This window comes from Drosophila nasuta, chromosome X (assembly GCF_023558535.2).
Source record: "Drosophila nasuta strain 15112-1781.00 chromosome X, ASM2355853v1, whole genome shotgun sequence".
NCBI lineage: Eukaryota > Metazoa > Arthropoda > Insecta > Diptera > Drosophilidae > Drosophila > Drosophila nasuta.
The window spans coordinates 12908167-12925105 of record NC_083459.1 but is presented as its reverse complement, the minus strand read 5'-3'; the positions used below and the strand labels follow the sequence as shown (position 1 = coordinate 12925105).

Genomic DNA, 16939 nt, shown 5'->3' with positions numbered 1-16939 from the left:
AGTGCAGCAGCAGCAGAGTGGCAACAAAAACGCCGCTTGCGCCTTCTGACTTGTTGCATGAATAATTCATAACAATGAACGACAGCAGCAGCAAGAGAAAAAAAAAGAAAAAACGAGCAGCAGCAAACATGAAAGCAGGAGGCTCAGTTATTAACTGGCATTGGGCAGACAAAAAAGTGAAAGCTCATAAGGCAATCAGTCAAAACGTCATCAATAGAATTAAGTAATCAAGTTTGGCCGAGGCACAAAACTGACCACACACAACACATCGAGACGAGACGAGACAAGTTGCAGCAAGCAGCAAGCAGCAGCAACAACAATGGGGCAGCTGGAGCAACGAGGAGCAACTGAGTAACTGAGCATTGATTGTGGTCAAAAAGGAGTTGTCGGAGAACAAAAGGGCGAGTGGCAGGACCACCAGCAAAAAAGGGAAAAAGAAAGAACATCAACAAAAAAAACAAAAAGAAGGAGAAACCACAGACAGACAAACAGCAGTTGGCACTTTTTTTGTGTGTCTTCCCTTTTTGTGTTGTGTTGTGTTGTGTTTTTTTTTGGGCCAAGTTTAAAGCGGACACGAGAGCGAAAACAAATGTCGATAAAGATAAGCCGAAAAAGCCGACTCCGAGTCCGACTCCGACCCTGGCAACAACATGTTAATTTGGCAACTGGCCACAGCGAGTTGGCGCGAATCAAAAAAAGTTAAAGAGCCAAAAAGCGAGGAGCTTCTACAGCGCGTGCTGCGCTCTTTTGTGGCACGTTCCAGCTGCATATGTTTGCTGCCACACACACACACACACACACACAACAAAACGCACACGTCATTTATGCAAATTTCTCTTGCCGTGTTTTTTTTTTTGTTTTTATCCTGCGCTAATTATTGCTGCGCATCGAAATGCATTTTGCATGTGGCCACGCCAATAAAACGTCTCAAATAATAATGAAATAATCATCATCGTCGTGTGCAGCTCAGCTCCCCATAATTATGCAATTATTTTAATTGCAGTGCGTAAAGTGAAAACACACACAAATTAAATTCCATTTCTTGAGGGAAAATGTTTATCATAAATTACAAATTAGGGAAACTAAGGTCATTCATTTGCATATTATCATGGATTAAGCTTCTTAAACATAAACCCAAGAATTACAAACAGTTCTATAAACTTTACATCGACTTTAAAAACTATTTGCTGATCAATTTGAAATATTATACCTGTTTAAGTTACTAATGAACAGCATTATTATGATTAATAAGTCACACAACTTAAATGTGCTTTGAAAGCTCTTAATACACAAAGTGCAGTTTCACTAAACAATAAAATAAAATATGGCAAAATACATTTTACTAATAAAGCAATTTAGTTGTAAATTTGTTAAACACAAGTGATTGATAAATCGACATCGTTTTACCCAACGTTAATGAGCTTTGCAAGCTCTTAGTATTGAAAGTAGCTTATCATATATAGTATTTATAAAATACTTTTGATAATTATAACAATTTTAAATATACAATTTTCTCCTGTATAACTAATTAATAATATGCATTGATTCTCAGCAGCTTTAATGAGCTTTGCAAGCTTTCAATATTCAAATTAAGGTCTCAATAAACAATTGAATTATATTTATCATTAAATACTGTTTTTGATGGTTTATAAATTCAGTAATGTTTCTTGACTTGACTTGACCAAATTTTAATGTAAACTCATTTAAACAAAACTACTTTTTCAAATAAAATAAGTTAGCTTATAAGTTTGATGTGTTTTAAATGCGTAATTTCTTCAATGTCAAAATAATTGTAAGCAGCTTTAATGTGCTTTAAAAGCTCTTAATATTGGAATCAACTATAGGTAAAATACTTTTGTAAATTTCAAGTATTTTTGCTGTTTGAAATACTTTCAACAGAAAATCATCATTTGATTAACATAACTGATTAAATAAGTTGCAATAATTTAAAGCAGCTTTAATGTGCTTTAAAAGCTCTTAATATTAGAATCAACTAGAGGTAAAATACTTTTTGCAAATTTCAAGTATTTTTGCTGCTTGAAATACTTTCAACAGAAAATCATCATTTGATTAACATAACTGATTAAATAAGTTGCAATAATTTAAAGCAGCTTTAATGTGCTTTAAAAGCTCTTAATATTAGAATCAACTATAGGTAAAATACTTTTTGTAAATTTCAAGTATTTTTGCTGCTTGAAATACTTTGAACAGAAAATCATCATTTGATTAACATAATTTAAACCAGCTTTAATGAGCTTTAGAAGCTCTTAATATTAGAATCAACTATAGGTAAAATACTTTTTGCAAATTTCAAGTATTTTTGTTGCTTGAAATACTTTGAACAGAAAATTATAATTTGATTAACATAATTTAAAGCAGCTTTAATGAGCTTTAAAAGCTCTAAATATTGAACTTGAAGTCTCATGAATAAAATCAAATAGTTTTCATAATTTCGATAAGCTTGTAAGCAAATTGTTTATGATTAAGAGCTGGCTTATCAATGCGCAATATCTGGAGAGCCATCAACATGCTCATAATATAAAATAAGCCAGCCCAAAGGAACGGCGAACAAGAATAGATTTTGACGTCTTCAAATTGTGGCGAGTGCAATTTGCAGTGGCCTCGCAAGTTCAACTAACATTAAAAGAGAAAAGTAGAAGCCGCACAGTTGAAGTTGCAGTTGATGTTGCAGTTGAAGATGAAGTTGAAGACGCGGCTGCAAGGAGAAGAACTGAGAACAACAGCAGCTAGCCAAAGGAATGCGGCGGTAAATGAAATTGGCAAGAGAAGAAGAAGAAGATGATGATGATGAGAAGAGAGAAGAGTGAAGAGAAGTGGCAAAAGAAGACAATTCGAGTTGCGTGATTTGCGTGAGCGTCGTGCGTTGACTGAGTGACTGACTGACTGAATGACTGACTGATAAACTGACGAACTGACTGACTGCAACTCCAACTCCAACACCAACTCTAAATCTGACTCTGACTTCGACTGCGACTTCGACTCTGTAGCGGGAGTTTTTCCAGCTGCCACAAAACCCAAATTACAATACACACACGAGCTTAGATGTTGTTGTTGTTGTTGCTGTTGTTGTTGCAACTGCTGTTGGAGGAGTCAGTTGGGAGTCTAGAGACTACAGTCTCTGGGATCTTTGCTGTTTAGAGTCAGTCTGCGGTGCTTGGCACACACCAACACAATTGAAATTCCACTGCTGCAGAAATTGCATTTCACGCTGAAAATGCGTGCTCTGCGTGCAGCAGCCTAAAGTGCAACGATAGCGGCAACTCCAACAACTGCAACAGCAGCAGCAACAACAACAACTCTTAAAGTACAGCGAGCACAAGTCGAAGTCAGCTACACACTTTATTCTTCATAACTAAGAGTTTCACGTTCAAAAGTAACTTATTACAAATCGAAATGATTTCACTCAGCTTTAATGAGCTTTGAAAGCTCTTAGTTTATATATTATATATAAAATACTTCTGATAATTAAAACAATTAAACTATTGTTTTTTTGTTTTTACGTAATTGATTAAAAAGTTGCATTGATTTTACTCAGCTTTAATGAGCTTTGAAAGCTCTTAGTATTAACAGCAAATTACCCTATATAAAATCCTTTGGATTTTTAAAGAATATAACCTGTATCATTTTGTTTTACTCAGCTTTAATGAGCTTGCAATTTTTAAGAATTGAAAGTAGTATTATATATAAAATACATTTGATAATTAAAACAATAATAAGCAATTCTATAAGTGCTTAAAAAGTTGCACTGATTTTACTCAGCTTTCATGAGCTGTGAAAGCTCTTAGTATTGACTGTAAATTACCCTATATATTATAAATAAAATACTTTTCACTTTTAAAGGAATTTAACCTGTATCATTTTGTTTTACTCAGCTTTAATGAGCTTGCAAGTTTTTAGTATTGAAAGTAGTATTATAAATAAAATACATTTGATAAGTAAAACAATTTTAACTATATCATTTTGTTTTCTATGATGGATTAAAAAGTTGCATTGACTTTACTCAGCTTTAATGAGCTTTGAAAACTCTTAGTATTGAAAGTAGTGTATCATATATATTATATATATAAAATACTTCTGATAATTAAAACAATTATTTTTTTGTCTTTACATAATTGATTAAAAAGTTGCATTGACTTTACTCAGCTTTAATGAGCTTTGAAAGCTCGTATTATTGCAAGTAGTGTAGTAATATTTTTAGAAAATAAGAGCTTTAAAAGACTTCATTTAGTCATCATAACATATAACATTTTACCTACTAATATAATATAATATAGTATTAGCCAAACCGAAATAATATATTTATAAAGGCACCTTATTAAGTTTATTTTATGATATTTATTTTTTGTTTTAATAGAATTAGTTGTATTATCTTTATTTTATTTTATTTCGCGATTATATCATTTTTATTTTGTAATTGTTTGTTTTTTATTTTAACATTTTGTTTCCCTGCTTTATTTATATTATATATATTCTTTTGATTAATCTTTTATTACTAATTTTGTTACTATACATATTATTTCAATATTTAAAACTTTTATGCTTTTACTTCATTTAATTGATACATATTTCTTTTATATTTTGCGTCTATGATCTTGTATTATGTTTTAACAGTTTATGTTTTTATTTGTATTTTTTATTACAAATTTTCTTGTTATACATTTTATGATATATTTATTTTATTTCTCGATTATTTTAATATATGAAAATTTCATTATTTTAATTAATTTATTTGATATATTTTTTTATATTATTTTGCACCTATATATCTTCTAATTTGTTAAAACACTTGAATCGAACTTAAGCTTCAATTGATCGCCCATTGCAGCAAGCGTGTTGCGTTTGTGGCATGGACTCTGTGGCAGTGGCAAGTTCAGTGCAATGCAACGCAACGCAATGCGACGCACAAAACTTTATGGGATCAGAGCTGACTTGGCAAACTTTATGACATAGTGATGTTAATCTCAGCCAAGAGTCGACGACGGAGTCGCGTTGAAAGTTGCAGAGATGCAAGATGCAAGATGCAGAGCTGCAGATGGAGTCGAAGTCGAAGACGAAGTCGCAACTCGCAGTTGGCAAAGTCAGTAGGAGGCAGCCAAGTAGCATTCAGGGCAAAAGTGTAGGTGCGCGCCTGCGCAACAACTGCCGCTGGGTGGCACGTTGCAAGGAGAGACAGAGAGAGAGAGAGAGAGAGAGAGAGAGTGCAACATGTTGTTGCGGTTGTTGTGGGTTGCAATTCCGTCATGCCGCAGAATGGCAAAGGCGACGCAACACTTGCCACGCTTTAAGCATCGTTCTCAAGCTCATCCTGTGGCATCATCATTGTTGCTGTTGCTGTTGCAGCAGCAGCGAAATAATAAACAAAATCGTCGCAAAGGGCAAAAGCAAAAGAAAATAAATATAAATGCCAACGAAATGCTGTCAATATTAATGCAAAAGTCAGCGTCTTATTTAGTTGCCACTTTGTTTGCCACTGTGTTTACTTTGCCGCCTGCAACTTGCTGTGGCAACTTGTCAAAGCACAAACTTGCATACATTTTATTCGCTTTTTCTGTTTGTTGATTTTTGAGACACACAACGTGCGCGCGTATACGCAACATGAGGCAAGCATGAGATGGCAACTTTATTTTTTGCTGTTCTGTTGCTGTGGCATGCAACACATTCGAATGTGCCACACAGCACAGCACTCTTAAGATGCCAAATGCCCCCAGGGTGAGGTCAACAATCTAATTACAAGTCGACGCACGCAGCTGTCGCAGCTCAGCAAATGCCCCAGAAACCTGCAACGCATGCAACACAACACAACAAAACATAAAACAACAACACAACATTGCCGAAACCCAAAAAAAACTGTCGTGACTGGGCGCAGTTCCCATTCCCAGTTCCCAGTTCTCTGTTCCACATTTCATTCCATTCCCAGTTTTAGTTCCATTCCGCATTCCCCATTCTCCGTTTCTCAGTTCAGTCCTTTTGCTTTGATCTTCTGCATTATCATTAAACTCTTTAGAGCGTCTTTAACAGTCTCCCAAATTGGATTATAATCCCATAATCTTTAATCGTAATCTTTAATCGTAATTCCAAAATTTCCTTGCTTATTTCCTTTACTTACTTCCTAAATTTATTCTTTACGGCAAATGCTTTTAATTTGCTGATATAATATTTATACCATTTCAAATATATAGAATATATATTATTTTGAGAAAATTTAACAATTAATTGATTTTTTCTTTACTTTTGTAATCCAACTTTTCAAATATTGCTATTATCCCATCATCTAACTACTTTTCTGCTTACTTCCAAAATTCGTGCTTTTTGTTTGCTGATATTCTTTTAAAACCATTTCTAATATACATATATAATATATAATGTTTGAGAAATTATTCCAAAAATCTATTATTGAATTACTTTTTTACTAACTCTCTTCGAAATTCCTAAATTCATTCTTTAGAATCATTTCAATTATATATATTATATAAACTTTGAGGTTTTTCCCACTACTTTAGTAATCATACATTTAAATTATTATCATTTTACTTTTCCATCCTTTTTCTACATGCTTCCTAAATTATTTCATTATGATAACTTTGTATTATGTTCCGAATTAGATTTTAATACAATTTGAACTATAATTTATAGGCGAATGCTTTGAAACTTCTTCTGAAAATCACTTGAGCTTGTTCTTATCATCTTCGAAGTAAGTTTTGAATTCATTCACAACAAATTGTTTTTTATTTGCCGAAATAGTTTTAAAGCACTTAGTTTTCTAAACATGAAATAAAAAATTCTATTATAATAGTAATACCTATAGGAATTGCATTTAATAATTGGAATTGTTTAGGATTGTTTGCTAGTTTATCAAGAAAATTGTTTGCACTCTTTTTTCAAATATTTGCATTACGTTAGAAATATTTAAAACAACAAAATTTGCGAGGGAAAATTTCAAAATTTGAATTAATGCAAGTTTCAAATAAAATTTTCGCAGACTCTAAAGAAAAAGAACCTTCTAAACAACTTTTGTATTATTTACAAATTTATTAATTCATACTTAAAGAGTTTTTATATATAAATTTTACAAAATTCTAAAATACATTTAAGAGTTTTGAATTATTTATAAATTCCCATTTCAAAAATTTACATTATTTTTAAAAGATTTTAATAAAATTTGAAAATGTTGTATTGCATATAGAAATTTTTAATTGAAGAAAGAGTTTAATTCATTTATATTCATATTAATTTAATAAATTTATAAATGTAAAAATGTTTATAAGAATTGGCAAAGTTTTTGTATTATATAGAAATGTGAAAATTTCGCATAAATTGTGAATTTAAATTTTATATTTCAGCTTTTGCATTTGATGACGTTTATTAAGGAGATAATGTGAATATTGAATGGAAAAGGAATAATAATTATCGATTGCATTGAAATGCCATTTTCATTAAAATCGAGAAAATATATTTATATTTTTTTATTTGATTATATTTATTTATGATGTCCCCCCCGTTTTTAATGCACTTACAAGTGATGACGATGCCATTGAAGAGAGAGGGAGGGGATTAAATTGGATGGCATGGTTGTGGCCGATATGAGAAATCCATTAATAAATAAAGTCAGCAGCGACGCGTTGACAACTCACCTGCAAAGAGCGAAAGAGAAAGAGAGAGAGTGAGAAACGTGTTAAATGAAAATGAAAATAATGTGTAAAAAAGAATTTCATTAAGTGCAATGCCTGCCAAAGGGCCAGCAAAATGGCGGCCATTAAACGAACACACACACACACACAAGTCAATGTGTGAGTGTGTGTGTGTGTGTGTCAACTTTTGCACTTTTTTGCGCAAATGCAAATAGTGTAAAATGTGAAAACGACGGCGGCAGGTGAATGCAATGGTGTGTCATGTGGCATGTGGCATGCGGCATGCGGCATGTGTGTGGCAATAAGTGTGGGTAATGCACACACACACACACACTCACACACACACTCAGTCGACTGCACGCTAGCCGAAACATAAAACGAAGCTGTCGCATTCAACGCTTCAGCGATTCGCCCTGTAAACTACGCTATATAAATGCTTATGTATATACTTATGCACACACACACACATACAACTTCAATGGCCGTTGCATTATTGCGGCAACGCAACTAACAACAACAACGACAGCAACAACAACAGCACGCCTACAATTGGCAAACCGCCCTAGCAAATGTCCAACCCCAACAACAAATACAACTCAAAGTACGTGTGTGTGTGTGTGTGTGTCGAAATAGTCGAAATATATTTCGAGGTTGATCTAAAGGCGAAAGGGGGAGAGTAGAGAAAGAAGAACACGCAAGCAAGCAAGCAGGAAGCAACGGCAAAAGCAGAGCCTAGAAAAAATCAACGAAAAAGAGGCGTGCGCTATGCATGTGCGTGCGCCTGTATGTCTGTGTGTGTGTGTGTGCGTGTGTAGGGTAGCTCAATTTCAAGTCAAACCAGCAGGCAACAACAACAACAACTGGACAGCCGTAAGAGTGAGAGAAAGAGAGTGTGAGTGCGCCGATTGACGATGCGTTAGAGCGAGTGCGAGCGAACCTCTTCGAACGCATTAACTAAGAGAGAGAGTGGTAAGGGTTGCGACCGACACACACACACACACACGCACCACAAACAGTGTGTGTGCAAGCGAGAGAGACGTATACAGTTATATTGCGAGCCTAGGCAGAGAGACAGACAGAGCGATAGGCTAAAAAGGTGTAAAGGTAAAACTACTAGGCAAAGCAAACCAAAAAAAAAAAACAGTACGGGGAAGCAAAGCAACGGGGCTGCGGCTGCCATTTTAGTTGCTTCACGTGACTGCCATAAGTATTACAACAACAACAACAACAACAACATCAGCAGCAGCAGTGACAACAACAACGATTTATGCACCACAGCAAAGCTAATAAAATAACAAACAGTGCGACAGACGAAATCGAACAAAAAAACGTTGAAAAAAATTGGAAAATTAAACACGCAAAGTTAAAAAAAAAAATGTAAAATTGTAAACTAACAATATTTGTAAAAGTATTATTACTGAAAATCAAATCAACAGGGAAAAGTTAAAAAAAAAAACAGTGCAGAATTGTACAGTAACAATATTTGTAAAAGTATGATTACTGAAAATCCGATTTGCATATTTATTTAATAAAACAAAATATCACATTTTGTATTTCGATTGAATACAAAATTCACAAATTTGTAAAATATTCGTTTTATTTCAAACTCATATTTCAATGAAACAAACTTAATCTGAATTCCACAAAAATATAAAAATCACACAAATAATTATTAAGATTTTTTTCTCTTCTTTTATTTCCCATCTGTTTAAAGTTTAAAGAATAAGTAAAAAAAAGTTAAATGAATTATCAGTTTTTAGGAATTTAGCAAATACATATTTAAAAAGAATATACCAAAAAAATAGAACACATAACGAATTAAGAAGAATGTCATCTGTTTTATTATTTTACTTCACTACTAACTTTGATTTTCATTTCAAATTTGTAGTTCACTGATCAGAATTAATATAATTGAAAAATGCATAAAATTCAAAGCAACTTTCAGAGCTTCTTAAAAGCGCATTAAAAGCTCATTAAATTATCACCCGCTATTTCTGACTGTTTTACTTTCATTCCGCTGATTACAATCAAAGGTATTTGCAGTCAAAATTCATAAGATTGAATATTCATATTCAAGAACATCCAGAATAATTGTGAGCAATAATCAAAGCTTTTAGAAAAGCTCTTTTTTAATGATTAATTGATTTACACTAGCTCTCAAGAAAATATTTAACTACATGCTGATTAGAATCAATTAAATTGCATTGAGAATCATGTCAAATGCAAATATTGATAAGAATAATTGATTATTTTATTGAATTCATTATTGCTAATAAAGTTCAAGTGGATAAGCTAAGCTTAATTTTAAGCGTATTGTAATAAAAAGTAGTTTGAAATTATTCAAGACAAAGAAAAAGAAGAAAACATGGCTTCTCGTTAACATTTAGGGGATAATTCAATGCGCTGCCTTGAGTTGTAGTTTCCACCCTAAAATATTTGTAAAATAGAGCAACCATTTTGACAAGAACAATGCAAATTGAAAGCTGAAAGCTGCAACAGCTTTTGCAGCTGATTAAAGCCTTTCAAGATTGTCAAGATTGTTCTTCAAACATTCATTAATTACAATGATTAATGATAGTAATTATAATTACATAATACATAATTATAATATATAATACAATACTAGAATGTATAATATTATATACTATAATACTATAACATGTATTGCATATCTAAAACTTTGCTTTCAAATAATCAAGAAGCTTTCATCAAAGTAGCAAACTAGCCACGTTTTTAATTGGCCTTAAACGATCAATGCAATTGATAATCGATAGCATTTAGCCCTTAACTTACGCTGTCTATCTATAGTATATTTAGTACATTATAGTATATTACAGTAAAGTAGTATATTTGCATAATACTTTGTCTAATAAGACAACTTTTTTTAACGGCTGTTTGGTTGCATTGGCTTAACTAATTCCTTTGTGGACAGTTAATGAATTTAATCTGCACCTGTTCATGTTATTCCCCCTCTCTCTTTACCACGCCCCTTGGCTGGTCATTAGGGTGACCAAACTACTCATTAAGCCTGCCTTCCTTTATGCTGCTTGACTTTGACATTGAAACTTATTTGGTTTTATTTTTTATTTTTTTGTTAATTTCTTGGTTTTGATTTCGTTTCGCTTTGATGACGGAACTCAGAGAGTTAGAGTTAGTGTGTGTGTTAGAGTGTGTGTGTATGTGTGTCAGATTGTGTGTGTGTGTGTGTGTGTGCGCATTGTGTGCATATTGCGCGCGCGAATTAAATTCAGCTTTAGCTTTGGCTTTGGCTTTGGCTGCTGACTTCGTCCCTTCCCTTTTCCACAGCAACTTCCTCTATCTTTGGCTACTCTTTCTACTACTACTTCGACTACTTTTGGACTACTCTTTTCAATGCTCCGCTCGCCATCAATCTCGTCATCCATACATTAAGCCACCCTGTTGTGGTTTTGCTTTTTTTTTTTATGATTATTCTGCTCATTGTTGTTGTTGCTGTCTCGTTTCTCTTAATATTTCATTTGTTGTCCATTCGCCAGCTTTGCTTTTCTTCATTATTTTCTTCTTTTTTTGTTGTTGTTGTTGTATATAGTATGTATGTATTTTTTTATATGGTTTTTGTTTTTGTACCTTTGCTCGGCTGCATTTGCGTTGCGCACGCGCAAAACTTGTTAGAAGTTTTGTGTTCTATTCTTATATATATCGCATATGCGAAAGAGAGAGAGAGAGAGAGAAGAGAAGAAGAGAGGGGAACATCGTTTGCTCGACTGTTCAAGGTTAACAGCGAGCTCTCAAGTGTGTGCAGTTGAGTCCGCTTTAGCTTCAGCTTTTAGCTTTTAGCTTCATCGGCTACTAGATTGAGATTGAGCTGACCAGGGGAGACAGGAAATGGGCATTCACATACATAGACGTGTCGCAGCTGTGCTCTCCCCCTCTCTCTTTCTGTCCCTGTCTCTGTCGTCGTCGTGTGGATCGCATCGATAATGCTCCCCACAAAGTGATAGCTAAATGCAAAGCAACTGTTCAGATGAAGATAACACTCAATGTCGATGTCGATGTCGAGGCTATTTAATAAGCAACATTGCTCTATCTCTTCCTCTCTCTCTCTCTCTCTCTTTCACTATCTCTATCTCCGTCTCTTTGATTACCCTTCTAAGCAAATGCTTTATCTCAAGTACTTGCACATAATTGATTTGTTTAACAATTCATTTAACTATGAAATCGCTTGCACTTCTATCAAATTGCAAACTTTTTCGATTCCTCATCGATAGCGAAGTTCTTTATGTAAGCACATTATTACAAGTATGCACAACTTATCTTATCAATGTTTTCTTTTTCACAAAACTAATGCCAACAATCTATTAAAATTCTAAAATTCTTCTTCTGCTATTTATTAATATAATAGAACTTTCTTATAACCCATAATTTTTGTTATTTATGATTTCAATTCACTTATATAAATCAAATTTTTTATATTTTTATACCTATTTTTTTAATATTTCCTATTTTTAATCTTAAGTAATATTTGTTTTTTATTATTTTTAATCTCTATTTTTAGCAAATTCATTTTTATATCCGTATTTATTACTTATTTATTGCTTATATTTTTATATCTACCCTTTTTACTATTTATTAGTTTTAATCTTGAGTAATATTTGTTTATTATTTTTTATAATTTTATTATTTTTAATCTCAATTTCTAGCAAATTTGAGTATTCCTTTTTATATTTGCATTCTTCTTTTTTTTCTTACTCTGTATTAATATTTTAAAACTTGATTTTCCCAAAGTTTAAGTATTCCTTTTTATTCATTTAGTATTTCAAACAAATCGCATACAAATATAATAAAAAGGAAAAAGTTTTGAGATCTAAGTTCACACTGCAATTGATTTGATGGGTTAGAATAAACATATTGTATTGAGATTTTAGTTGCTCGATCGAAGCACACAAGTTTTACTAGACTAGGCATTAAATTATTGTAAAATTCGTGAAAGTAATAAACGTACACAATACACAAAAAATACACATATAGTTATTAGATTAAGAGATAGATAGAATATAAATATATAGAAAATGCCAGAGATACGCAAACAACAACAGACAACAACAACGAAGGGCGAAAGTCGGACTCCGAAGCAATCGAAGCCAGCAAAAACGGCGCAGGAGAAACGCTTTGCTCTTATCACGGCGATGGGACATTTTAGGCCCAAGAATGCCACGCCCATACAATTCTACAACTATGTGAGGGAGTTCTGCATCATGCACAACTGTAGCATCGATGAGGCCATGGAGAGAGCGCCGATCGCCTGGAAAGAGCTCAGCAACGATCAGAGAGAACTATACAACTCGGTAAGGTTGCGAATTACTTTTCTGAATTATTCCATTACTCCACTTTGAATATTACAATTTCAGTGTTCCAATACAACTATGTACTTTAATTACATTATTCCAATTAAACTCTTATCATTTCACTTCTCTAATTTAACCATTCAAAATCGAATTTAAAATGTTCCAAGTTTTCCATTTCCATTCTTTTTTTTAATTTCATTGCTCCACTGTTCTCCACAGTTTCTATTCCATTGATACTAATGTTCCAATCTTAATGTTCCGCTCATGCTGTTTCTATTTCATTGTTCCAATACAATTATTTCAATGTTATTACTCTATTATTTCGTTACCACTATCTTTAATAGTATTGTTCCAATTTTGCCATTTCCACTTCGATAGTTACAAAGCAACTATTCCAATTCCACTATTCCATTTAAACCATTTTAATTCCATTGCTGCAATAGTACTATTCCAATTCCACTGTTTCAAACTAACAATTCTAACGATCTGATTGTAAAGATAGCATTTTACTCCTTCTTTTCCACTATTTTATTTAATCATTCCATTTCCATTATTCTATTTCACTTCCACTGTTTCAATTGAGCAGTTCCAATCTTCCAATGCTACTATTCCAATTCTACTATGTATTTCAATTTAGTAATTCTAGGTGTTCCCATTTTGCTATTTCAATTCCACTATTCCCATGTATCCATTCCATTTCCATTATTCTACTCCACTTCCACTGTTTTAAATGAACAATTCCAATGCTGGAATGCTATAGTGTTCTCATTTCGCTATTCCAATTCCACTATTCCAATTCCACAATTCCCATTTACAAATTCCAATTCCATTTCCATTATTCCACTTCCACTGTTTAAATTTAACAATTTTAATGCTCGAATGAAAGTGTTCCCATTTCATTATTCCAATTCCACCATTCACACTTTTTATTCGACTTCCATTTTGTTCCCATTTTGCTATACCAATTCCACCATTCCAATTCCACAATTGCCATTTACCAATTCCATTTCCATTCCACTTCCGCTGTTTAAATTAAACAATTTTAATGCTCGAATGCAAGTGTTCCCATTTCATTATTTCAATTCCACCATTCCCATATACCAATTCCATTTCCATTATTCCACTTCCACTGTTTCAATTGAACAATTCCAATGTTTCAATGCTTTAGTGTTCCCATTTCACTATTCCAATTCCACCACTATACCAAATTAAACCGTTCCAATTCCGCCGTGCCTCTTTTGCAGGAGAAGCACGCAGCTCTGCCCCATCCCAGTGCCGCAGCATCTGCTCTATCGGGCCATCCAAATGGAGCGAGCCGGCCGCTGGAAGCTGAGCAGCGTGCCAGCTGGCAAAGGCGGAGCTCCGATGTACTCGATGGAATCGTATGCACCGCCAACGAAACCCACGCGGTTGCAGACGCTGCGACGTGCTCAGAAGCCGCGCTACGACAATCTGGCGGAGACGTCACCCTGCTGCCTCGATGCGCCCCTCGCTCGGCACAACAACAACAACAACCACAACAGTGGAGCGAGGAAGCTGCGAACTCTGACGCCGCCGGAGCAACGAGCTCAGCGAGCGCAGCAGGAGAAATCGCAGTCAGCAGGATGTTCGCTCTCCGTCATCTTGTCGACGCCAAGTCTGAAGCCGAATGAAAACGAGGAAAAACGAAGCGACGACAACAAAAGCAAGTCGAGTAAGCTGGACAAGATTACGCTGCCAAAATCGAAGTGCATGCGAAAGCAGGGCAAGAGGAAGCAGAAGAAGCGACTGTCGAAGCAACAAGCTTTGACTGAAACACTCGCCAAGAAGCACAAGAAAAATAACAAAAAAGTTATAGAAGTCAACTTAGAGATAGCTAGAAAGATATAGTTTAGAGTTTCCTATTTGTGACGTTTATATTCCAAATTTGCAAAGCACAAAATTATGTAGGATTCACACAAATCGTATCAATCAATCAATCAATCAATCACTTGCTCAATCAAAGTACATTGTTGTAGTAACTTTTTCATTCAGCGTCTTGATTTATTATATACTTTGTACGTAAAAACATAAAAACTGCGTTTATTTCTTAATCTCAAGCAACTTTTTATTACACATTTAAGGCAATCATTTATTTTCTTTATCATAAATATATTTTAAACTGAATAAGATTATCAAAGCACATATAGAAATGTATTTATGTTCCGACTGCAAACTATAAAGAAATCAATGCCTATAAAGTGGATAATATGAACTAGCCAAATATGTTCGAAGATAAGATAACAAAAAAATTGATTACTATCTAGTATTTGTTCACTAACAACAGCTAATCATATCTGTCATAATACTTTTCTTTATTGACTTCTTCAAATTATTTAACGTTTGCCTAGAAGTTACATAAAGTGAAAATTCATGTAATTTGATAACGTTTTCAATAACTTGTTAATCTAAAAATATATTTAAAATTATTTGCTTTTAATTTTATTTTTAAATTTTGAATAAGTATTTAAGTCCTCATCTGTTTTATTATATTTACATATGCTCTCATTTTATGTTGTTATATGTTATATTGTATTATATGCTGAAAATATATTTAAAGTTCCGTTCTAATAAGTTTATTTGTAAGCTTTGAAAATGTACTTAAGTTCTTATGTGTTTTATTATATTTGTATTCCCGTTTTATGTTGTTTTATTATATTATGTTATTAATATGTTATATTATATTCGATTTTTATTATATTTATGTTTCCCTTTTATTGTGTTTTATATTATATTATGTTATATATATTAAATCTACATTTCCTTTCCATAGTTATAATAAGTTATATTTATATTTCACGTTTCAATTTCTTTGTTTTTCATTATATTTATGTTTTCGTTTCATTATGTTTTATATTATATTATGTTATATATATTATATATACATTTCCTTTCCATAGTTATATTAAGTTATATTTATATTTCACGTTTCAACTTCTTTGATTTTCATTATATTTATCAAATTTCCATTGTAAATACATAAATAGATCTAAAATTTCTGTCACCTTGTATTTATATTTGACATTTTTAATATCTTTTTTAATTTTCCCTATATCTATATATATTAATCTTTTATATCTGAAATGCATTTTCGAATTTCATTGCTTTTTTATTATAATTCCAATTATGTTTTTGTGAAAAAAACCCATTTCAACATAATTATAAAAAGCAAAGTATTAATTTTGGGCGACTTTCAAAAGTTTTCCCAGTAAATGAAATTTTGTGATTATACAAATGTATTGAAATAAATGCTAGACATTTGCCATGGAGTTTGCTTTGGGATAAGTTTGTCGGTCCTTGACTTCCAAGGCATCCAACTACTTGAATATGCGATTGCGAGCGAATCCCAAAAATGAGAGATACGAAACGTATTTCGAAGCAGGTAGAAACGGTTGGAAAACCGCAAAAAAATACTTAATTTTGTTTTTGTTTTAGGCATTTTTATAGCTGGCTGCTTAGACCAGCTACCATCTGCATACCAGGCATGAACTCTCTATATATACAAATATATATATGTATGTATGTGTGTGTGGTTGTCGTATCTGCTTGTATGTATCTGTGCCATGATGTTCGCTAGCTTTTGATGAACCGTTATTTAAGCAACGCACACCATAGGCAATAAAACATTCGTGTTGTTGCCGAACAACTCAACAGAGCAACATCAACCACAACAACAACAACACTAAGATAAATGAAATCAGCAAAACTAGAAAGAAGGAAAAAAAAACAATTCGCAACAAAAAAAAAAATTTAATTTTTTTCGCTACTTTTTTTTTTGCCAATCGGCACGCAGTGCTAGTTGAGCATTTGACCTAAATACGCTGCCTCTCCATTGTTGTTGTTGTCGTTGTTGCTTTTGTTGTAGTTCTCAATAGGCGAAACTTAACGCGCTTTTGTGCGTCGCCATGGACAAGACAACACACACACACACACACACACACACAAAAA

At 33.1% G+C, this 16939-nt stretch overlaps 2 protein-coding genes across 10 annotated transcripts in view; one reads left to right on the top strand and one right to left on the bottom strand.

Moving 5' to 3' along the window:
* LOC132797214 (pneumococcal serine-rich repeat protein) overlaps positions 1–16939 on the bottom strand; it is a 202724-nt gene that overhangs the window by 132703 nt on the left and 53082 nt on the right. The gene's annotated exons all lie outside the window — the stretch shown is intronic.
* Positions 12549–15045, top strand: LOC132796845 (uncharacterized). The gene is made up of 2 exons (XM_060808166.1): positions 12549–12973; positions 14218–15045. Exons 1-2 carry the CDS (start codon positions 12903–12905, stop codon positions 14840–14842), a joined length of 696 nt encoding a protein of 231 aa, XP_060664149.1. The 5' UTR covers positions 12549–12902; the 3' UTR covers positions 14843–15045.

What these genes read in the sequence shown, in the direction of transcription:
- LOC132796845 (XM_060808166.1), top strand. Translation starts at nt 12,903, where the DNA reads ATGAGGCCATGGAGAGAGCGCCGATCGCCTGGAAAGAGCTCAGCAACG. An exon ending in AGAGAGAACTATACAACTCG is followed by an intron (nt 12,974 to 14,217) that starts GTAAGGTTGCGA and finishes CCTCTTTTGCAG; the next exon opens with GAGAAGCACGCAGCTCTGCC.